This window comes from Sylvia atricapilla, chromosome 24 (assembly GCF_009819655.1).
Source record: "Sylvia atricapilla isolate bSylAtr1 chromosome 24, bSylAtr1.pri, whole genome shotgun sequence".
Lineage (NCBI taxonomy): Eukaryota > Metazoa > Chordata > Aves > Passeriformes > Sylviidae > Sylvia > Sylvia atricapilla.
In genome coordinates this window covers 4,175,604-4,198,973 of record NC_089163.1, presented here as the reverse complement: position 1 = coordinate 4,198,973, position 23,370 = coordinate 4,175,604, and the positions used below count along the sequence as shown (strand labels likewise).

The following is a 23,370-nucleotide window of genomic DNA, read 5'->3' as shown; positions in this document are numbered from 1 at the left end:
ACAGGATGCAGAGAAACACACAATACTCTGTAATTTTCATGCCAACAGGGATATGTTTGTAGCCATGTGGCTCTTGGGTATAGTGTTAGGAAGAATGTGAAGGTTAGAGCTGCCTACGCCTAATGAGCAAAATGATTCAGAGATGGTTATGAGGACTTGAAGTTAATCTTATTAAGGGTATTGTTCCAGGCAGGCCTTTCCCAGCTCTGTAGATGTGGCTGGATGAAAAGTTGTGTGGGTTTGTGCTTTTGGGTGTGTAAGCAATTTGCAGTGTGGTACTTGTCAGATGGTACAGTGTTAGTCCTGTTTCACCTGGACAAGTGTTTGTGACAGGACAATAAAGGAGCCCAAGAAGATGATAAGAGCTCTACTGTTTGAGAGCAACGGCTGGAAATGGATGCCTAGGAAGGAGGGAGAACGGTGGGGGAAGTGTGCAACCATGCAGATTAAAGGATTCTTTCCAACCTGCAAGTTTTGTCTCAAGTGGCCTTGCTGAACTAGGAGTGGGTCCCTGAAGGGATGACCTTGAGGGATTTTTCTTTCCACTAATGTATCTAACTGCTGCTTTATGAACCCATGAGGACTTCTAGCTTCCATAACATTGTGCAGCAAGAAGTTCCCTAGTGTACCACTACGTACAAGCAAAAGTAGGGCACTGAACAGAGTGAGCCCAACCAGAGACAAGCAGAAGGTAACAGGATGGGACAAGGGAGTAAAAACACCAGCAGGAACTGGGATTGATGGTCCTGGCCCAGCCTTCAGCACAAGCATGACAGAAGATGGTGGAGGGAATAGCATTGTGCTTGAAGGTAAGATTTAGGGTGGCCAGATGAAGAGGGTAGAACAGCAAGTTCAGGAGTCAAGCTTATTAAAATGACAGTGTGGAAGATAAGTTGGAGAAGAGCTTTTACTGTGTGCTAAATATCTGGGAATAATGGAAGTTTGAAAAGCACAAAAGATGCAGTAATGCAGGAGAGAAGAACAGGAACAGAGGAGAAGGCACTGTAGGTCCAGCTGAGGTGCCTGTCTGCTCAGCATCCTACCTGTACCGCCAACTCAAACCAGATGTTGGGAAGGAACATGAAAATAATGAATATGTGTTTCCCTATTGTCTGCTTCCAGGGATTTCCTGAGTCATAGAACTTTGGGTCCTTCACATTCAGTTATCTTTAATATATTATTTAATTCATTTTTCTAACAATTTTCTGGCTCTTGCTTGCTCTGAATCTCCCCTGAATCTTTTCAGTTAGCCCGGGGTTTTCAGCTAGCCCACGGGTGGCTCAGCTGCCTTCATGCTAGCACATATTTTGGGGCTGAAGCCATGGTGAGAGCCATGGCCCCTGAAGTCCTTTCAAAGCTGAGCTTGATGGAGATGGGAGGGGAGGGATGGAGGCTGAAGGAGGTGGGAGACCTCTGTGGCCAGTAATTACTACAAAAGCACCACTGAGCTGGGGCTGCTTTTCCCATGCCATCTGCAGCATGCTGCCAAGTTTGTGGCTCGCTGGAGAGAGGCCTGCATAGTGTTTGTGAAATCAAATGTGACAGTAAAATCTGCTTCTGAGGACAGTACAAGTGGCAGCATGGGAAGGAATAAAACATCTTTCTCAACTTTGATTCCAGTGCAGGATGGCATATGGGAGTAGCATGCTGAGGGCTTTTGGAAATATCAATCCATTTCTGATCAAGAGCTCCAGAGTGTGGGTAACATCTTCCTTGCTGTGGGGCTCCCAGGGCAAGGATGCCACTAGCAGCCTTCTCTTTGGCACTAGAGCAGGTTAACACTGTTCTGTATTGCTGGGAGGAAGATGCTGCACCTGGTCAGCAAATGCCCAGACCTGCTTTCAGTGAGACAAGCAGTGATTTCAAGGGGGAGCCAGAGGAGAGTGGCTTTGTAGAGGAAAGCAAAATCTCTGCTGTGCTGGGCACAGTAAAGCACAACTGCTCAAACCCCAGTGAGCATCTGCTGTGAGCAGCCATGGGTGGCTTTGTCCTCTGCTGCTTCTGCATTGGCCCTGCCAGCTCCATGTAGGGAAACTTATTTTATATTGCGAGAAGAGCTATGCTGAGGAGTTCACTGGGTAATGGGAGTGTTGACGTAGGGTCAGTGTGACTCACTGATGTGCAAGATCCTCCCCGACATCTGCAGAGCCTGCTGCAGTGTCTCACACTGCTGTGGATGCTGTTTGGTGTCATCATTTGAGTTTCCTGAAGGTTGTGGTCGCTGTGGTTATTTTTGACTGCTGTCTCATTATTTCACATCTCTAGTTTCATATTGTATTGGTCAATAGTCAGTCCGTTTCCAGATTACTGAGCTTTTTTCTGACTTTTAGCATTTCATCTCCCACTAGATGCAGCCATTTCTGAGACAATTCATCCTTCAAAACATGTGCATCCCCAAAAGTCACTTGGCATTTTGCCTTTGTGTTCAGTGGGGCCAGGGAGCCTCTGTCCCCATCCAGTGTAAGCAAATGCATCATCTGCCTCCTCAGCTGTCCCAGGGGGCTGGTAGATGCCTGCAGGTGGCATGCAGGGTTGATGTCACCTAGGGAACTTTGGCTCTTGTTCAGTCTGTCTTGTTTTATACCCTTTTTTTTTTTCTTTTGTGTTTTTCTCATGACCACGTGTCATTGTGTCAGCTCAAGAGCCAGGTGCTGGAAAGAGCTCCCAAAAGGCAAAATCTTGTTAAGAAAAACTTTCCTTCTTTCTCTTTTTAACTGATTGAAGGCTCTGGCCACAGTATTGCTATTTGCTGCAATTTGTGATGCTTATGTCCTTTTTCTATATAGATGGTAGAGAAATATTACTTTACAAATGGAGAATGACATGCTGAACTCCTCCCAGCCCATTTCACCCTAGGGCAGGGAAGAAAAGTCCCACTGATGCTCTCACCACGTTGAGCTGTGATACAAGCATGATTCATCAGCAGCATTACCATGTGTGAGCATGACATGTTCACACTCCCTTGCATACGTATGCAACACCAGAAAACTTTAATTAAAACTGCAGGTGTATGTGCACATGGGGGCAGAATCCAACCAGCACATCTAACTATACTTCAGGTGGAAAAGGATGCATTAGGACAGGAGGATCATCAATAATAGTTAAATTAGTGGTTTAATCAGCTTCTCCCTGACCTGCTTGGCCATTGGGGACTGCTCAGAGCAACTCCCTTTCTACCTCAGGTTTTGCTGATGTGCATCCACAGAGCTGTCCTCATGCCTGAAGTGACTGCCAGCCACCTAATGTCATTTGAATACTTAGTCTGGAGACCTGTGCTGCCTAAGGCTCCTTTTCCCCAGATGTGTCCAAACATTCCAAGCATTGTGTTCAAGGCAAAAACACAGTTCCCAGGGATATTCTGAATAATAGTTTAGTAGCAAATAGAAAAGGGGGAGGATCTAAGTTCACCCCAGCCTTTGGGGAAGCGGAAGGAGTAGTACCAGCTGTGTGCTCCATCCATAAGAGCATGGGCAATAGCCCTGCTCTGCTCCTCACCTCAAACCTGTCAGCCAAGGAATGCAGACCTCAGCCTGTGTGGTTTCACAACACAGAGGATCCCGAGCACTCAAACTCCAATGAGGCAAATTGCTTTTCTATTCTCTGATTATAGCTCTGCTTGAATCTATTGATTTTCTATTGCCTTTGATGAGTGCTGCTTTCACGAGTCTATGGGAAACCCTGGCAACTTCAAGAGCAAACAAATAAATTAGTAACAAGAGATTGCAGACTAAGCCATTAATATTTCTCATTTGTCTTTAGGATTGGGTAAAGCCAAATGTATCATCTATGCTGTGATGAGGGGGGCTGTGGCAGACCAGCCATCACTGGGAGCTCAGGCTCACCCAACTACAGTCAGGGATGTTGCATTATCAGTATCAAAGTGCAAGCAAAAAGATTAAAAAATCCCAAAGATTCAATGCAAAATGTGCTTGTGAGAGATATCAGTGTCTCCTAGTACTCGACAGACGTGTGTGGCAGCTGGCTGCATTTTCATCTTGGCATAACAGAGGGCACAGTAGGAGTCTGTTCCAACAGTTATTTTTCCACATGAGTGTTTTGGGGACATCCTGAAATCAAGAGCAGTGGGTGCTTGTGGGACTCATCCCAACAACCAAACCAGAGGAAGGAAAATGATGTGTAGGGTAAGATGCTGCTGTGCATCTGGAGAGGAACAGCATCACAGGCCTGAGCAGCTCTGGCAGAGATGATGTGAGTAGGTCTCAGGTAGTAGTCATTTAATTGCTGTTCCTGAAATAGATGATTCTTATCTCCCAATTCATGAAGTGTTCAGCTAACACAAATGTTTCTAGGTGGAGGTTTTTTCCCCTCTGTTCACACCTGTGAGCTGACTGGATGGGTTTTGTGCAGGTAAGATGAAGTAGTTCCAGGGAAAGTTAAATCCAATGATTCTGCTCAAGAGAAGTTTTCATAAAATTGTAGATGATGAGCAAAAGTGAGTGTGCAGAAAAATTAATTTTAAATTCATGAAGGGTAATTTGAGAGTTATGCCTCTAGTAAATGTCTTGAATACTGAATTCTCACAGCTGTTTAACAGGATGCTGTAGCCAAAACCATGCAGAGTCAGAAGAGCCCTCAAAGGCAGTTGTCTTATACAGTGGGAAAAGGTAAATGATAATGCTAAATATAAATGTAGTTAGGAGATATGCACACTTGTTGAAGAAAAGCAGAAAACCCAATGATAAATCTGTGGGGAAAAGTAGAACCAGGAGTTGTTTAAATAGTGAATCTTGGTAAATTCACTGCAGTGTTTGGTACTATGTTGCTTCTTTGAATTGGTTAAAATGTGTGAAATTGGAGTTTGACTCTATGTACTCTGATAAAGAACCTTTTAGATCAGGCAAAATCTTCTTGCCCTGTTGGTAGTTACTGGCCACATATTTTGTTTGCCTTAATATTTTATTTGAGTAACAAGTAGTTGGAGGCTCCCCAGCCTTCCTACTTGTCTCATTTGAAAACATTCTTTCAAGAACTCAAATCCAAAGGGGTGTTATTGTGCCTCTTGGCTTAATGCAGGACTGCCCTTGTTGTTGAGGTGAAATCAGGTCTTTAATTTTAAGAGTAAAGAAGCACCCCTGACTGCTTTTCTGAGCTTTTCCAAAACTTGCCTCAGCTTTCAGTTCATGTTCTTGATGCATGGCCCCTGGAGAAAGTGTGGCATCATTCTTGGGGGAGACAACTGCCATCAGATACCTGTGCCTGAGACCTCCCTCTGTTGTCAGTGAGGGAGGAGATGTGGAAAATCCTGGTTTTCCCTGGCAAGGTCAGGTGAAGACAGCTGAGCATCTTTTTCTCTTTGAATCTAGAAGACTCTAGAGCTAAGCAAAGCGACATGCATCAGTCTTGGGTGTGTAAATATAGGTATATATACATATATTTATGTATATATACCGTGTATGTATATCTACAGTCCAGTAGCACATACAAAATAATGTCATCCCTGCTGTTGTACTTCTGTTCAGGATTTCCTCTGGTCCAGCCAAGAGCAGCTGTCCTGAGCTGCAGGAGTACATCAGCTGCTGCTGTGACCATTGAGCCTTTTCAGTGTGGTCAGGAACATGGCCTGCCCAAATCTGTCATCTGACTTTATTGGTGACTCAGATGGCTCTGTTAAACTGATCTCTCATTACGTTAGTCACTTCCAACAATTTACTTGCTGTTTATGAAAGTTATCGTCCTCTTTTCTTCCTGTGGTTTTTTTTTGTTTCTGTTTGGGTTTTTGTTTGGTTGGTTTTGGGTGGGTTTTTTTGTTATTGTTTGTGGGGTTTTGTTTGTGTGTTATTTTTGGTGGTTTGGGTTTTGAGTGTGTTTGTTTGTTGGGTTTTGTTTTGGTTTTTTGTTTGGGTATTTGGATTTTTTTCCCAAACAATAGAGGTAGGCTGAGAACTGCTCACTCTTCCAAAAGAAAGAGAAAGATAGATAGAACAATATGAAGTCCATACATGCATCATAGTCCCAGTTTGAATCCTATACCATTTGTTCTGATACTGTGATATCATTGACAGACTGGAGAAGAACAGTCAGAGTAGTTTCAGCTGGAAGCCCCCTTGAGTTCTGTGGTCCAAGCCCTAACTCAAATCATGACTTGAAAGCTGTCACTACCTAAGATAATATTTTATATTGGCCAATTCCCCTCAATCTTATAAATGTGCACTTTATTTGTAATACTAATTTGGGCTGGTTTTGTCTCCAAGCACTGAGGTTACTTCTGGCTATGGCAGGAAGTTAAAAGACCTCCAGCTAGGAGACTTGCTGTAGATCTTTTCTTATTGTTCATAGATGTTGCTTTACATCTCCTTCTCCTCATTCAACTAGTTAGATTGAGCCTCTCTCCTCTGTGGCAGTAAATCATGTCAGCTGGGGAGGTGCTGGGAAGTTCCAGAGCCCTGAATACCTCCGTGAGTTGAGGTGCCACAGCCTGTCTGGACCCTGTTAGGGGTTAGAGCAGTGCCACATCCAGCACCAGCCACCAGCCCTGATGGAGGCAGGTCTGCCTCCGTGCTCTGGGTCTCTGGGGAGGAGGCTGCTCTCACTTCCCAGCCAGTAGCTGGTGCTGGTTAACCATTAACCCCCAGCTCCATGGCCTGCTGGGGACGGGCTTTTGTTTTCAGAGCACTGAATCTGCTCGTTGTGGCCTTTCCTGTGCTGGTCCAGTGATATTTCTTGTGGTGTGCTGAGGTCTGGACAGCCTTTCCTGCCTGCAGGCACTGCAGTGGCCTCAGTGGTGTGTGGGCAGCATGAGAGAAGGTGGCCCAGGAGCAGGACATGGCCGTGGTGGTAAGGGAGGGGACAGGCATGTGGCCAAGGCTGCGTGCTCTGCTGCCAAGGTTCCTCTCCAGGTTCTGTTTGTAGTGCTCCTTTCAGGGGCTGGAAGAGCCTGAGACCAAGCACAGAGGATGGTGATTCCCCCACAGTGAGATGTGTCACAGGGTGCCCAGTGTGCACCAGGATTGTCCCTGTGGTGTGTGTGGCAGGTGCCTGCCCACAGCCCAGGGCCCCTCCCTGCCTGGAAATGGATCACCTCCAGCCCAAAGCAGTGTGCCAGGGTGCTGCTGCCTCCTTTACTGGTACTGCCTCCTCTCCACATCCTGCTCATCACTCCTCATGACACTGTGCAATAGGAAATTCCTGCGTGTTTCCTCTGCAGAGAGGTCCACAAGAATTCTGGAGGCCAGGTCCTGTTCCAAGACAGTCTGCCTGAGCAAGGGTGCAGATCAAAGAGCTGCAGCCACCCTCCCTCCACTCGGGTTTGCAGTAGCCCTGGCTTTGGGCTGTGCCTCAGGCCCAGGAGAGGAAGGTGCTAATGCTGAGTGCCAGAGGGACACTTCAGATCCTCCCAGTGGCCATTCTGGTCTGCCCTGGGGCTCTTTCCTCCTCCTCCTCCCTCAAAGCACAGAGGGGCTGTTTAAAAATCACCCTGCCACCTCTGAACTGAGAAGAGTTCACATTGAGTGTCAGAGTGCACGGTGTGTTCTATCACTGCTCATGCCCAGCAGCAGCAAGGAGAGGCATAAGCAGCTGCTCGTCTCCTGGGTGGGTGAGTGAGTGGCAGCTGAGGGCAACAACAGCTTTTGAAATAGGAGGGAGAAACTTGAAACTCCACTTGTAGAGTGTCCTTGGGCTGTGACTCCAGCCCAGGTGAAGATTTCTGCTGAGCAGCCTGAGATGCTGGAGAAATACTGGCAAGTGTCAAAAGGCAGCAGCTCCCAGTCCCCTCCATTTGCAGGCTACCACGGGGGGGCTTGCCCCATCCTCAGTGCTTACCACAGGGGTGGGTTTGCCTTTTTCTGATTCTCTTTGTGGGTCCTGAATCTTCATCACTAAAGTGTCTTCAGGAGAGGTGTCTGCTGCATGGGTGTGTCTGTGTACAGGGACCTGAGTCCTGCACGAGTGTGACCCTCTCCAGCCTGGGGTCTGACACCTGAGCAGCTGCACTGGCTGAGGATCCAGTGGTGGTGCACAATCCATCTGTGCAGACCAGCAGAGGAGGACACTTCCTGCCCTTAGCTATGGGGAACAGGCTGTTTTAGGAAATCCTGTAGAACCAAAGTGAATGGACTGTGGCTTTTCAATTTCATTCCACCTAATTGAATATTCAGAAACATCTTTAATTTAAAAGTTATTGATATAAACACAGTGTACCTTAAACAGGGGGTATATTCATATTCTGAGCTTTTATATTGATACTGAGCTTTCTTTCTTTCAGAGTGAGATCACCTCCGCTCAAAGGAACAACGTACCAGAAATACACAAGCTGTATACCATTCACCCAGACTAAGAAAAGCTTTATTCTGAAAGGAATAAAATAATCATGGCAGAATGTACAGGTTACAAGGAGACCTCGAATCGGCACCTACGTTTCAAACTGCAGAGCCTTAGTCGCCGCCTTGATGAACTGGAGGAAGCAACTAAAAATCTGCAGAAAGCAGAGGATGAGCTGCTTGACCTCCAGGACAAAGTTATCCAGGCAGAAGGCAGCAATTCCAGCATGCTGGCTGACATTGAAGCCCTGAGGAAAAGAGTGCTGAAGATTGAAGGCAAGGATGAAGAAATTAGGAAGGCTGAAGAGCTTTGCAGATTAATGAAAGAAAAACTTGAAGAGGAGGAGAGCCTCACTCGAGATCTGAAGTCAGAAATTGAACTCCTTCAGAAGAGAATGGCAGAGCTGGAGAAGCTGGAGGAGGCCTTCAGCAGGAGCAAGAATGACTGTACACAGCTGTGTCTTAGCCTCAATGAAGAAAAGAACTTGACCAAAAAAATATCTACGGAATTAGAAATACTTAGAGTGAAAGTGAAAGAACTGGAATCATCTGAGGACAGGCTGGATAAAACTGAGCAGACCTTAACAGCTGAGTTAGAAAAGCTGAAATCCTTAGCTCTGAGCTTTATCACGGAAAGAAAACATTTTAACGAAAGAGAAAAGCAAAATGAAAAAATAATCCAGGAGCTAACACAGAAACTAGAACAAAACAATAAACTAAATAGGGCAGATCAAACTAGAAATGCATCCAACTTGCTAGAAAGGTCATCCAACAATCTCCTGGACAGAAATGATATGAGAATTGAAGATGACTTGACTTCTGCACTGCCTTCTAAGGAGACCAGGAGAAAAGGAAGTGTGGATTACTTAAAACATGTAGAAAATGAAACCAGGAATAAATCAGAAAACCAAAAGAATAAAAACCAGGAAGACAACAAAGTGAAAGATCTCACCCAAGAAATTGAGAAACTTAAAACTCAGATCAAACATTTTGAATCTTTAGAAGAAGAACTTAAAAAAGTGAGAGCCAAAAATAATGATCTGCAAGACAGTTACTTAAGTGAGCAGAATAAAAACAAACTCCTAATAGGTCAGCTAGAAGAAATAAAGATGCAAATAAAGAAACAGAAAGATCTGGAGAATGGAGAAGTTGAAAATGAAGACGCAAGCTTTTCTAGCAGGGGAAAACATGACAGACCCAAATACAGAGGTGTGATGACTGAACTGACAGCTGCTAAGCACAAGCCAAGGGAGCTCTCACCACAGCAGCGCCGGGAAAGAGCACGGAACAGGGACTTCTCCATCAGCAATGACAGCTACAGCCACAGTGGGAAGCAGGTGCCCAGTCCAAGCTTAGTGAGCAGAAAAGCAGGGAAAGCTTCTGGTGCATCTGCCCTTTCAGACACTGCTGTCACAGATACAAGGAGACTGGAAGAGAAATCTTCAGTTTCCACTGTTTCTTCCGGTCAGAAGGAAGGCGGCATCGTGCAGAATGAGGGGAAGAGATCCAAAGAGCAGCCATCTGTCCTCAGCCGGTATCCTCCTGCTGCACAGGAGCAGAAGTCTTGGAAAGCACCTTCCAAACCTGTTGGTGATACAGGCCTGAGATCCAAGGCTGAGAAGCCGTCTCAGGTGCTCCGTGGCAGCTGCCAAAACGGTGCTGACACACGGGATGAAAAGTCAAGCAAAGGAGAATCGGTGGCTTCTTTGGCTGAGAAGCTGAAATCAAGTCAGGCTGAAGTCAGTGAGTGTTTGGGGGACACGCAGCTCACGAGGGGTAACCACACCTCCTCCAATGGCACAGCCTCAGCATACAGGTACCACGTGTCCTCCAGTGTGTCAGTGTCAGACTCTGCTGGCTCCAGAGTGGAAGCAGGGAGCACTTTTGCTGCATCACACAGGCAGCCCTCAGAGGGGAGGGCTAAGAGGGCAGTAATCTCCCAGGAAAAAGAAGCTGCAGACACATCACTTGAAGGTGTGAAGCTTTCAGCACTAACAAAGCGTTCCCATCACTCCAGGAGTCAGGAAGACATTCTGCAGATTCTCACAGGTCTTGATAAGGAAGGCACCGAGCAGTCTTCCAGTGCAGCAACAGATCACATAAATTCGGGTTTAAAAACTGACTCCAAAACCATCCAGAGTAACCAGGAAAAGCTTAATTCAGATGAAGAATCAGGGAGAGGCAAAAAGCCAACCACTCAGTCCGATTTTGAGACAAGAAAGAAAGTCAGTTCCAAGCAGTTCTCCAATTCTAGGGGAGTTTTTAGAGCATCATTTTTTGAAAATGACAAAAAAACTGTGAACGATGAAGACTCTACCAAGTGCATAAAACCATCAGATGCCAGCACTGGAGGATTGAAATCCAGAAGGTCCTTCAGCCCTAGAGAAGCCCTGAGATCAAAAGCCATCATTAAACCTGCAATAGTTGAGAAGGATATGAAAGCAATCATGGGAGAGACTGTTTCAGAGGCAGAGTCAGAAAAACAGAAGTCTACTTTTAAAACAGTAACGAATAAAATGACAAGCAGCATCACAATCTTCCCTTCAGAGCCAACAGCTCCAAGGACCACTGCAGATACAGCAGCAAAGGAAAGGCATGTTACCACCAGCAACATCAGAGTTGCTTCCAATGAGCCTTCACCATCAGTAACAAGCAATTCCCCCTCACCCTTTGAGATCTCGATTAATAGAAGTGCTCTGAAGTCATCTGAGACAGACAGAAGTGGAGAGGCAGCACCGAGGAGTAAAGCTGAAACAGTGGTCTCGAGGAGCAGCATTATGCTAAAGACTTCAGAACTGCTGGAGAGGAACAGTGAGACACCTTTGGAGACAATCAGCTGGAAGAGCCATGGCTCGTCAGAGGCAGGTTCATCCGAAACCAAGCACGTCACTGTGAGAAGTTCCTGGAGAACCAGACAAGGCCTGCATTCCCTGGAGGACTCTCAAACCAAAGTGGAGAAAAGTGCAACTTTCAGTGCCACAAACTTGTGTAGGTCCTCAGTGGACCTTTTAGAAGGGGAAGGGAATAGTTCAAAAACAGACTTGCTGGAGCAGACTTCATCAAGGACCAGTGCCACAGCTAATTCTTGGAGTGCCCCTGAACTGGGGTCCCGAAGGACCAAGAGTAACTTAAGTGCATCTGAGCTGCTGACACGCAGGAGTTATGCGAGTGATCCTACAGCAGCTGCTGCTTGGCAGCGCACCACACTACCTGTGAGTATCCTGTGTTCACCCCTCCTTCAGCTGATGAGGTTTTCCAAGTTGTCTGTTAGTTGTAGGATGCAGGATTTAAAGTTCGTTACAGCTTATTTCCGAAGTGCTGCCTCTCACAGCTCCTGCTGTCTTCCTTCAGTGAATTCACAGTTCACAGCGCCCACAACTTTCTCATATGTGAATTGCCAGATTTAGCCTTATTGAAATGAGCTCCATCTGCTTGGGTCTTGTAATGCCATATGAATAACTACATAGTAGCATCAGAGAAGACACAGTCACAGCTTAAGTAGGATGTGGTGTGCTTTTCAGAGTGACTTTGTGTGGCGTTTTAACTTTGGAGTAGCAATGAAAAAAATGATGGAACTGAGCAGATCTGAGTGAGGTTGTGCCTGAGGCAGAGTTGTAGCTCTAATGGCAGCTGTAGAGATAGATAGAGCTCTTTTTGGTAAGAGCTTCATGGTTTTCTCACATGAAACCAGACTCTGGTCTGGAAATGCTTCCTGGGCATCCCCTAAACAGATGGATGGTGGCTGGTAACACAAGGCTTTTCCCTCCTTGCCCTGTGTCAATATTCCACCTGAAAAGGAGCAAGAGCCACAAGGACTGCTGTCTCTTTTCCTGTTCCTTCGACTGGTACCAGTGAGGGGAGTCCCTGGAAGCAGACAGCTGCTCTGGTGAGAGGTGCTTGCCACTGGAGCTGCAGGCAGATTTCAGGTGAACTGACTGGCAGCATGTGCCCTTTTGGCCATTAAACCCCACACTGGTTTGTGCTGCAGCTCCTGCCTCTGCTCTTCATTTGGCACTACTCTGAGCAGCTGCTGCTATTGGCAGTCTGCAGGAGAGGAACCAGGCTGGATAATCTGACAGGGCTGGTGGCAGAGGGGATAAGTTTGTAACTGAATTATTTCAGCATTGATAAAGATGAACTGGTGGAGATAGGCAGGAGTTTTACATTTTCAAATCTTCTCTTCTACTTCTCTGGCCATGAGAAGCACAGAAGAATTTGCATTAGCTTTGCAGAGAGTCTGATGCCTGGTGTTAGGAAGTACAAGGTGGCCTTCCAGCTCCATTTGGAAAGTGAGAATGCCTTGTCTCCCTGGCCAGGGTGGGTCACAGGCAATCTGCACTGCTCATTCATGAATCCAAGCAGGGCTGGTATCACTGAAGTTGTCCTTCTGCATAACAGCAGTTTGTGTGCTTGGGAAATGAGAGCTCCATTCCTAGGGTGTCCTTTATCCCAGGAGTTTTAATTCCCTGTGCCCACAACCTTGACTCTCACAACTGAAGGAATCTCTGCTCACAACTGAATTCATATGTGGTTGGTTGCAGAGCCCTAAAGTGTGGGCACTCAAGGATTTCTTTTCAGTTTTCATCCTTGCAGCCCACCCAGGGCTGAATGCAGCTCTGCAGTGTATTCTGCAGCTGCTCTCCAGGTTGCTGTCAGATGAAATTTGCAGCTGTGCAGTGCACCCTCACAGCAGCTGAGGTGCACCTGACAGAGCAGCCTGATCTCTGCCTGGACAACCCAAGTTTATCAGGATTAGCTGCCTCCCAGCCTTGCCTGGGTCAGGAGAGCAACCCCATGGTTAGGTCACACAGAACTGGGCTTGGGATCCCTCTCTGCATCATACTTTGTAATAAAATCACCCTTGGCACCACATAGTCACACACCTGACTTCTTCTTGGTCATAGATGGTGCACTTTTAGTCTGTAAATGAGGAGTATGAAGGAAACCTGAAAGACTGCAGATATTCAATTGTACTAGAGATAGCAAATTGTATGCAACTTAAATTGTTGCATATGCCCTTGGGGAAAAAAAAAACCTCTTTGAGGGGTATCTTCAGGCTTATAATATGCCTCATATCACAGCAGCTTGTTGCTGCTGGGATTTGTGTTTAGTTCAAGATGTGGCTGTTTTCTCTGGCAGAAGGCTGGGCACTGAGCTGTCCTATGTCCTGTCACTGTCACCTCCTCCCAGCTCCACTATCCAGTCTGACACTGCCTTGAGAATCTTATGTGGGATCTATGCTGTTTTTGCCAAAATCTGTCTTCCATCGCAGCCTTCCCTTTGTGTATTGCTGATGCAGGCAAACGTCTCTCCTGAAGCTTCAGGAGGAATGGACTCTGTAAGGCAGCTCTGTGCTGCAGAAGCAGCAGCTCGTGTGAACAGTGCTTTGGGAGCCCCAGGGAGCTGCTGAGGCACGAGTGGGTGTTGCAGCCTGGGGATCAGCTCCCTCTGCTGCTGGCAGGCAGCCTTCTCTGGCTCCCTAAAGACCTGAGGACATGCAAGACCTTCAGCACTCCTTCTGTTAGGGTTTGTGCTTCACAGAGTGAGGTCTGCATTCCTCTGGCGTGATGTTTGATGAAAATTAGTGCAAATGTGCTGGCAGGCAGGGAGCAGATGAGCAGCAGCAATGTCAGATGAATGTATGGTTTTCTTATACCTCTGCCATTAATATGACTGGAGCTGGGCTGTGTGCTGCATACATTTGGCAAAATGATAAAGGTAGGCTTGTCTTCAAGGGAAGGCATCATCATTTCTGATGGTGGAAGGCAGTGTCCTTCTCCCAGGCAGTGTCCAGGGTTGTGCTGCCTCTTGCACTTTCTCTCCCCTGCTTTGGGGACTAATGCACAGGGCATCTGTGGTGCCAGGCTCTCACCAAAGCCCCTCTGTAACCCTCCCCTCCATAACTGGACAGGAGAGAGAAAATAGAATGAAAGGTTTGTGAGTGGAGATAAAGGCAGGGAGAGATCACTCACAGATTACTGTCACTGGCAAGACAGACTTGACTCAGTGAAATTAATTTCATTTATTACCAGTCAAAATCAGAGCAGGACAATGAGAAGTAAAACAAATCTTACAAACACCTTCCCCCTTCCTTCCTTTCTTCCCAGTCTCTACCTCTTCACCCCCAGCAGAGATGGGAATGGGGGTTGTAATGAACATGTTCATTACATCATGTAATAAATCTGTTCATTACATGTTGTTAATGGTGCTGCTCAGGGAGAGGATCCCCCCACAGGAGACAGCTCTCCATGAACTCCAGCATGAGTTCTTCCCACAGGTTATGGTTCCTCATGAACTGCTTCCACGTGGGTCACTGTTCCATGGGGTGCAGTCCCTCAGGAACAGGCTGCTCCAGTGTGGGTCCCCCAAAGGTCACAAATCCTTCCAGTGAACCTGCTCCAGCCTGGCCTCTCCCTTTCCATGGGGCTGCAGGTTCCTGCTGTGGGCTTCCCACAGGGTCACAGCTTTTTTTGGGGATCAGCTTTCACGTGGGGCTCCTCCACAGGCTGCAGGTGGCTTTCAGCACTCCTCTGGAGCTCCACAGGCTGCAGGGCACTGCTTCACCATGGTCTTTACCACAGGCTGCAGGGGAGTCTCAGCTCTGGCTCCTGGAACTCTTGCCTCACCTTGGCATCTGCAGAGTTGTTCCTTCCACACATTCTCACTTCTTTCATTCCTGGTCACAATTACTTCTGTGCAATAATTTTTTTTCCTTCTTAGTATGTTATGACAGAGGTGCTGCTGCCTTCTCCAATGGTCTGGGCATTAGTGGCAGGTTCATCTCAGAGCCAGCTGGCACTGGCTCTGAGGGACAAGGAGGAAGTTTTAGCAGCTTCTCACAGAAGCCACCCTGGCAGCTCCTCCCATCCCCTACCAAAACCTTGCCATGCAAACCCAGTTACAATATCTATCACCATTTCACTCCTGCTGACTCCAAATAGGCTTTGACTTGAGCAGCCAGCCACACCGTGGCAGTGGTTTCAACTTTCCTTGGACCTCAGCAATTTTGTCCAAGGGATTTTTTCTATGACTGTGCACCCATAACTTGGGTTAAAAGTTACTGGATGGTTCTTGAGCAAAAAAATTTATTAAATAGCAGATAAATGAGGCCATGCCAGAGCTGGCCTGGTGGTTTCAGTCCCTCCTTACTAAAGGGACCTTACAGCAAAGCTGGGACTGGGACCCCAGTGCTGTTCCACACCCTTCACAGACCCTGAGTCCCAACTCTTTTTATTTTCCTTCACACAGGATGACAGCAAGGATTTTGTGTCCAGTTCCAGAAGGAAGCAGTATGGCTCTTCTGAGTACCTCCTGCAGGCTGATGCTCCAGGGAAAAGGACAGCCAGCAAGATGGAGCTGCAGGACCCTGAATCCACCTCTCCTGCACCAGCAGGGCTCCAAGGAGATGAGCAGGTATGGCAGGGAAGGGAATTACAAGACAAGAAGCCAATATCTGAATGACCTCCCAGTACCTAACTTAGAGAAGTTGTCCAGAAAGTCTCCACTCTAGTAGGAGAAAATAGAATCTGAAGATAGCACTTCCCAGAGGTGGAGTGGCTGCTGTATTTTCTGTTACAAACTTGTTTCAGCAAGCTTTATGGCTAAGAATATTCTCCAAGAACTAAGTGGCGCTGCATCTGGTCATCCTCTGGTACATGAATCAATCAGGGATGGAAAAAACATTTGGAGAGACAAAAGCTGGCAGCTTTACTACCAGAGTGTTTCTCTGCTGCTGCACCCCTGCTGCTCTGCCACCTAAGCCATGTCTTTCTGGACAGTGAAAGGAGTGGGAAATGGCCTACTTTATAATCATTAATACTACTTACTGCTTGAAATATGAAAAGAATGTGTATTTCAGCCTCTTCACAAGGGGCTTCCTTCTGACAATACAGGGGTCCAGGCAGATTTCTCAGGTGTACTGTCATGCTGAAGTCTGTACAAAAGGCTTTCTGTTCCTCCTGGAATTCCCTCTTGGCCTGTTCAGCTGCCCAAAGCAAAATGCATCTTTCCATTTATGGATCATCCATAGCAGGAAATATCTGAGCCCCCAAACCTGTCACCAGTGTATTTCACTGGACGCAGCTGAATCTTGCTGTGAGAGCAGCAGGACTGGCAGAGAGACAGCTGAGTGCCCTACAGAGTCATACTCATGGTGAGTGGCACAGAATTAAAATCCCAGAGGGCCATGGTCCTAGCTGAGCTTTGCAGACTGACATTTGAAGAAAGGTGGTGTTTGCAGCAGAGAACAGAGAACTGACACTGTCCTTGTTGTAGCTGAGGAAAGAGGCAACCCAGCAATACTTGGTGTGGTCATCAAGAGGTCTAACCCACAGGGAATTCATCTGGCCGGGTGCAGACTGCTGTGTCTGAGGCTGTGCTGTGTTTCCTTTGCACAGACTGGGCCAACAGCAAATAAAAACTCCTAAAGTCATCCCTGTAACATGCAGATCATCATTTTGGTCACCTGCCTTGCCCAGACCTCCACCAACTGGAGCCCAAACATGACACAAGGTGTGCTCCCTGTTCTGCATTTCACTTCCAGGACCTACACCTGGGTGTGGAAATGGGCACATTACAGGATGAAAAAAGCTGATAACTCAGCCTGCACGGGGCTGTGATGGTGGTGGCGTTTGGGATGGCTGCCAGGGGCAGTTGCAGTCCTGTCTGCAGGGCAGGAGTGCTGCAGGGGCAGCTGTGGGCAGTCTGTGATCCCTGTGATGGGTTTGTGTCTTGCAGGGCACTGCCCGGGCCGGCCGGACATCTCGGAGATGAGCTGTGCTCCCTTCTCAGTGGTGAAGCAAGAGGCAGGACAGTACCAAGCTCACAGGCATCACACCTGTTTGTAACCTCTCCAGAGGCTTCAACTAGCCTGAAACCAGTTTTGTAATGCGATTTGAAAGGTACAGGAGCTTTACCAGTGAATTTTTTTTCTTCATTGCTGAAGAGGCAGCTGCAGAGACTTTGCTCAGGGGACTTCCACTTTTCATCTCTGTACCTGCGATCTTAATCTTCCCTGTAGGATGATAGGTCTGTCTCCATATGGAAACTGACTCCTAGCCTCTCTGAACAATGGTACTCCTTGCACAAGAGAGAATTTTTATTCACTTGTGTTCACACAAGATCCCAGCAGTGTCCCTGTGGTTACATCCACCAGCCCTCGACAGCTGTCCACCACAACTGAAAGCTTTCAGTCCATATGGAGTGTTTGCATTCTCCTCACACACCCCTGGCTGGGGTGGTCACCTCAGTACCTGTGTTTCCAGCACCCTTTGTCTCTAGGCAAGAGGAGACAGTTCCCCACTGGTTACTTTACAATTTGAGAAGGAAGGAGACCAGAAGATGTTGTTTAGGAGGAGTTGCTTCCCTATCATTGTCAGTTTCTGCTACAAGCTCTGCATGATCTACTCATCACCTCTTGAGATCCTGCACCAAGAAGTCATCCACTGAGCCAAACCAGCACAGCAGCACCTCCTCCTGCCTGGGACCAGGGTGCCATTTATCTGCAGCCTTACGTGTTACACTCTGCAGGCAGCAGCTCTGTGGCTTGTGCAAGGCAGTTGAGCCCCAAGAGAAAAAGAAAAAAAGTGCTTTTCCTCGCAGACAAGCAGAATGTTCCTTCCCAAAACAGGGTGGAGACAGCTGGATTGGACCCTGGCTTTGGTCTGTGCCTCAACCCCTCTCTGCCATGCCTGGGACCCAGCTATGGACAGAGAGTGCCCCCAACACAGAGGTGTGTGTCCCCTGCAGGCCACTGAGTACAGCTGCTGTCATTGTGGGGCACAAATGTCCCCACAGCCCCAGGAGGTGCTGGAGCAGCATCTGCCCTGAGTGAGGTAATGGCACCTGCCTCTCAGCCCTTCCTTCCCACCCCATCCCAGCTGCCCAAACACCACTGCCACCCCCAGTGCTGCCCGTCCCTCTCTGCAGCAGGACAAGGATGATGCTCCAGACAGAAAAGGTCCTTGATCTGTTCCAGAAGTGCTGTGGGAAGAGCTGCACCCCAACAGCTTCCATGTCTGAGTTACACCCCACCCTTGTTCCCATACCCCACCTCCAGAGGAGCAGGCACCAGAGCCAGCTGCAGCTCCCTCAACTGCAGCTCCTCCCTGGCCTGGGAAATGCACACCTCAATTCTGAGAAGAGAATCAATCCAAAAAAAAAAAAGAAAAATAGAGCTGGTTGCAAAATATCTATGAAAACATTTATATAAAAGGGATGTATTTTAGTGACAGAATTATTTTTTTTATAAAGATTGTTTGGAGGAAGGGAAAAATTATTTTTGAAAAAAAAAAAAAAAGGTTTCTTTTTGGAATTTTAAAGATGTTTTCCCAAGTGTATATTTTTAACCCTTCATTTTATTCTTTTACATGTTGTGAAATATATGTCAACTTGCATACCGAGACAAAAAGATAATGCTTTTAAATTAGTATGAGTGGCAGCTCTAATAATCTTTAAATTATATTAAAATAAATTTTATCAACTGCTCTCTCTTACCATTGACATGGTAGCGCTAGTAGAATGAGATAATGGGAAAAAAAATTTAAAACTCCTAACTGAAAACGAAAGTGAAATTCTGAAGTAAATTCAGACTTCTGAACTGCCTCCCCTGCCCCCTGTTTATCAGGAAGGATTGGAAATCCTTTTGGATTGTGCAGCCTGAAAGCAGAGTGGCTGTGACAGTCCTGTGCAATGGCTGCATCCTTCCCGAGCAGCAGCAGCTCCCCTTGCCTCTGTGTGCTCCCTGCCCACCCCAGGCTGCCTCTGCCTCTTCTTTTCATGCCCCTTCTCTTCCTGTGCCCCTCCGGGCTCCAGCTGCTGCCTCAGCAGCCCAAAGGCCTCCCACAGCACCTCCTGCTTACCCTGGGAGCAGCTGGGAGGCAGCTTGGTGTGTTCCTGCCTCTTCAGCTGTCACAGGGATTCCCTCTGCACGTTCCCAAACCTCTCCAGCTGCACCAGTCACGGTGGCTGTGGGAGAGCCACTGCTGGGCCCTGCAGTTCTGCTCCATGAAGCCAGCAGGGCGTGGGGCTGCCCCTGGTCACTGTGCCCAGGAGCTGCAGCCTGGACAAACTGCGGGACAGCACGGACTGAGGAGGACAAGGATCACTCTGAGCAGTGACTGAACAGCTTTCCTCAGTCCCCAGCCCCATCCTGCTGCAGGACACGGGCCCACACACCACAGGACGTCCCTGAACAGCCACCAGCGTTGTCTTTGTTGGCAGGGATGTGGCTTAGCGTGGTGCTCTCCCCAAGAGCCCTCCAAGGGAAGCGGTTTCAGTCGTGGTGTGGAAATCTCAGCGGCCTTGTGATTCACCATGTGGGGTGAGTGCAGGCCCACCAAACACTGGCTTTGCCCTTCAGCTTCTGAACCCCCCTGCTCACCCCAGAACACAGCCCCGTGTCTGAAGTGCAAGGGAAGAACCACCAGCAGCAATAGATGTTGGGTTTTCTCCTTCTGTCAGCCAGGACCAGGCTTTGCCCTGCTGCTCAGCTGGCTTAGCCCCAGCTACTGCCCCAGCACCACAGCACTGCTGGCACCGTCTTCAGGTGCTTCTCACAGATGATGTCTCTCCTTTCTCCAGCTGCCTCAGTTATTTGTTCAATATTTTACAGCAGATACCTTAAACTCCTGCTCTAGACTCACTTTCACTGCTTGTAAATACTGGACACAGATGTCACTTGGTAACTGCACACTGGTTGTTTTTACCACAGCTGAGATTAAATCTGAGAAAGAAAACCCTACCTAGTATGGAAAGGGGCCATGCCCTCTAGTCAATGAGTGCAATAGGAGCTGATTGTATTATTAATCTTATAGCAATGACTTCAGGAAACACAATGTGTTTACTCGAATTGCACACTTTTTTTGAACAGCTGTAAAATAGAGTATATGTGTAAATATTGCCATCACTGAAGAAGTATTTGTAATTTTAGCATATAAATATAACAGGCTTTTCAGTAGGCTTGATGATGCACAAGGCCACGCATCGAGCCCTCGGGTAATTCCAAAGTTGTAAATGTATTTGCTGTACAGAGGAACTGTGTCAGTGCTTGCTGCTCCCAAGGAACCTCAGCTGCTGGTCCCTTTTGGAGAGCCAGTGCTTTCCCCAGCAGGGCTGGCTCCAGTCTGAGGGCCCAGCAGCTCACTGCTTCATGGAATGGCTTCCTTCATGTTCAGAGCAGGTCTGCAGAGCTGCCTGCCCAGCTCCTGCAGGCTGTGTGACAGCCTGGCCCTGCTGCTGTGTGCAGCTCCCGTGGGCAGGACCCCAGCCAGGGAAAAGGGCAGGAAGCACAGGGCAGAGCCATGGGCCTTGGTGCTTCACGAGACACTTGACACAAGCAATTCCTAGCTACAGGTTGAAGCAATATTCACATTGGTGTCATCACTAACGTAGCAGACCTCATCTCTGCCACCCTTGCACACTGCTGAAGCAATCAGGGCACTGCTCCAGGCCAGCCTCCCCCAGGCTGAGCTGGGTGACACTACACAAAGCCATTGTCTGCAGATGCCTCCCATGGTCAGAGCCCAGGGCCCAAAGGATCATCCTGGGCTGCCCCACGTGCAGTGCCGGCTCCTGCTTTGGGGAAGCAGCACTCCAGGCTGCATGGAATGTATTTTTAAGAGAATAAATCTATTTTTTTGTATTTGTGAACATATATTTGGGTGGGGCAGCTTAGTTAGAAGACGAATAATGCAAGAAATCTTTTCATAATCACAGGTTCATCCAAGTTAAGCCGATTTTTCCAGGGTTGCAGTATTGCCTTTTCCCTTAAAATAAACTTTGTGTCCAATAGAGCTATGAGCAGTGTTCCACCACTCTTAGAACTGGCCCTGTCTCAGCATGCTGAGTCGAGGAAAGCCAGTGCTTTCCTCCCCAGGCTGCCCGTGCAGTGGATACAGATGGTGCTCACCTCCTTCCAGTGACACAGTGCTCTTAGTCTGCATGCCAAATGTAAACACACACTTATCTGCATGTCTCTCCTGACTCAAACACTGTCAGTGCTACAGTATATAACCAATAAACACTTCTGTTTTTACGTGGCTGTGATGTGGTGTTTACAGCTGAGCCCTCCTTACAGCAGTGCCCATTGCCCGGGGTGCTGCTGGCCCTGGGAAGAGGCAGCAGAGTCTGGCTGTGTGTGTGTGTCTGGGTGCAGGCAGTTCTGTGCTGGAGCTGAGCTCCCTGCACTTTGCTTTGTGCCTTGGTTGAGGCAGATCTCACACCCCCATTCCAGGATGTATTTCAGGCAGGGAAGGGGCATACACAGCACAGCCACTCTCCACTGAGGCTCCCTGAGCTGGACGTGGCACTGCTGAGAAGGGGGGAAGAAGGGCATTTCTAGAGCCTGAAACCCAAGTCACCACTTGGTTACAGTTCTTTCATCAGCCGCTTTCTGCACCGTACTTTACAGAAAAAAAAAAATCTTTCCCTTGTAGCTGGTTTATCCTGGTAATAAAACTGGACAGCTGCAGAGCTTTATAAAATGGGCTATTATTATGGATGGAGACTTTAGGAGTCATCCAGAGCTGTCACTTCAGCTGCTGCTCCCTGGGTAGAGCCCATTAATGTAAGGTGAAGCCCTACAGAGACAGCGTCTGTTAAATATTTGTCGAAGAAAACTGAATTTGGCTTGGCTGAGCTTTTTCTGTCCCATTTCACACAGGCAGCTACTGAACATCATTAAAGAGGTGGTTGTTTGCCTGGAGCTACAAAAACACTGCTGTGTGTGGCCTGCTGAGAGCAGAGAGACCTGGGGAAGTGCCAGTGGTGGTATTCTCCAAAGGTGCCACGTCTGCTGTCAGTCAGTTCCATGCCTACAGAGGGGTTCTTTGCCTTGTGGTTCAAGGCCAGGCTCACCACTGCTACACGGGGACAGTGCAGGATGGGAGCTGGAGCAGTGGCCACCCACCAGGGCAGTGCTGCTCAACAGCCAGAAAATTTGTTTTTTGCTCTGATCTTTTTGATCAGTCACTCACTCTTGCTTCAGTGGGTGGAGGTGGTCCTGCTGCTGCCTACAAACAGCTCTACTCTGACTGCTCCAGGTGCAAACTTCTTCTCTTCAGTTGCACCTGTGAGAAGGTTGCTGCTGTGAATCATCGTTTATTGGTGAGATGTTGAGCCAGACCCTGTGTGCTGCCCCATGCCCAGGCTGTCAGTGCCTCCTGCCCTGGGTTTCTGATCAGCTGCTCACAGAAGGCAAGCAGTGTTGCACATTTACCTCCAGAATCACGTGCAGAGCTGCAGAGGAGCTGACAGCTCCCCTTCACTCTGATTCCTGAGTGCTCCAAGGGTCTCAAAGCCAGACTCACTTCGTGCTTTCAGCAGCTGCACAGATGAACACACACAATTGTTTCCACATTCTTGTAGAAGAGGCTTATAAAATTAAGAGAAGTAATTAATCCAAATGATTGCCAGTCCAAATATTGATTCCAACCACCATTCTACTTGTGCTGAAGCTTCTTGCCACGCCCATTGCTGGTTTCGTGGAATGTATTCCCACCATTTGTGGGACATGGGCCCTTTCTCAAAGGCCAGACAGAGGGCAGAGACAAATTACAGGCTAATCCCAAAACAGATGGATATAACTGAGAATACAGGTGTCTATCAGGGCAGGCCTGAGGGGTTCTAGGAGCAGTGGATGTTTGCCATGAGCCTGGTGTCACAGATTCCAGGTGGACAGTGTCACCAGTTCTGCTGCAGGTTCAGGCAGAGGGTGACAGCCAGACAGTGTCACTGTACCAGGAGTCAGCCCTGTGCCAGAGCTTTCCAGGCAGAAAGACACAACCATAGAAAAGGTGTTTTACACATGTCCCTACATCAGACAGCAGCTCCAAAGCAGGGATTTCCAGGCTGGGACTGTCCTATCATTCCTCTCATCCCAGCCAGCACTGCCTGTTCTCCTGGTCCCTGTTAGGGCTAAAGGACAAACACTGGAATTCCAGTCACATGCCCTGGGGTGATAATTTCCATCCTTTTTGGGATGTTTAACACACCAGGAGGCATTCAGTGGTTTCATGTACTGGAACAGGTGGTCAGCAGAATAGCAGCAGGCACTACACACAGAGTTCACCTCAGGACACAGGAACACAGCTCA

The 23,370-nt window shown here is 47.9% G+C and overlaps 1 protein-coding gene across 3 annotated transcripts in view; it reads left to right on the top strand.

The window, feature by feature from the left end:
* Positions 1-8,241: 8,241 nt before the first annotated feature.
* Positions 8,242-23,370, top strand: part of LUZP1 (leucine zipper protein 1) — a 380,667-nt gene continuing 365,538 nt past the window's right edge. The window contains exons 1-3 of one of the 3 annotated variants that reach the window (XR_010745319.1): positions 8,242-11,491; positions 15,528-15,692; positions 17,016-17,863. Coding sequence is in view for 2 of the 3 variants with exons in the window: in XM_066335270.1 (XP_066191367.1) it covers positions 8,330-11,491; positions 15,528-15,740 (3,375 nt within the window). In the remaining variant the exon portion in view is untranslated. Of the gene's footprint in view, positions 11,492-15,527; positions 16,872-17,015; positions 21,312-23,370 lie in introns of those variants that run through there. The other 2 variants (XM_066335271.1, XM_066335270.1) reach the window with 2 other exon arrangements.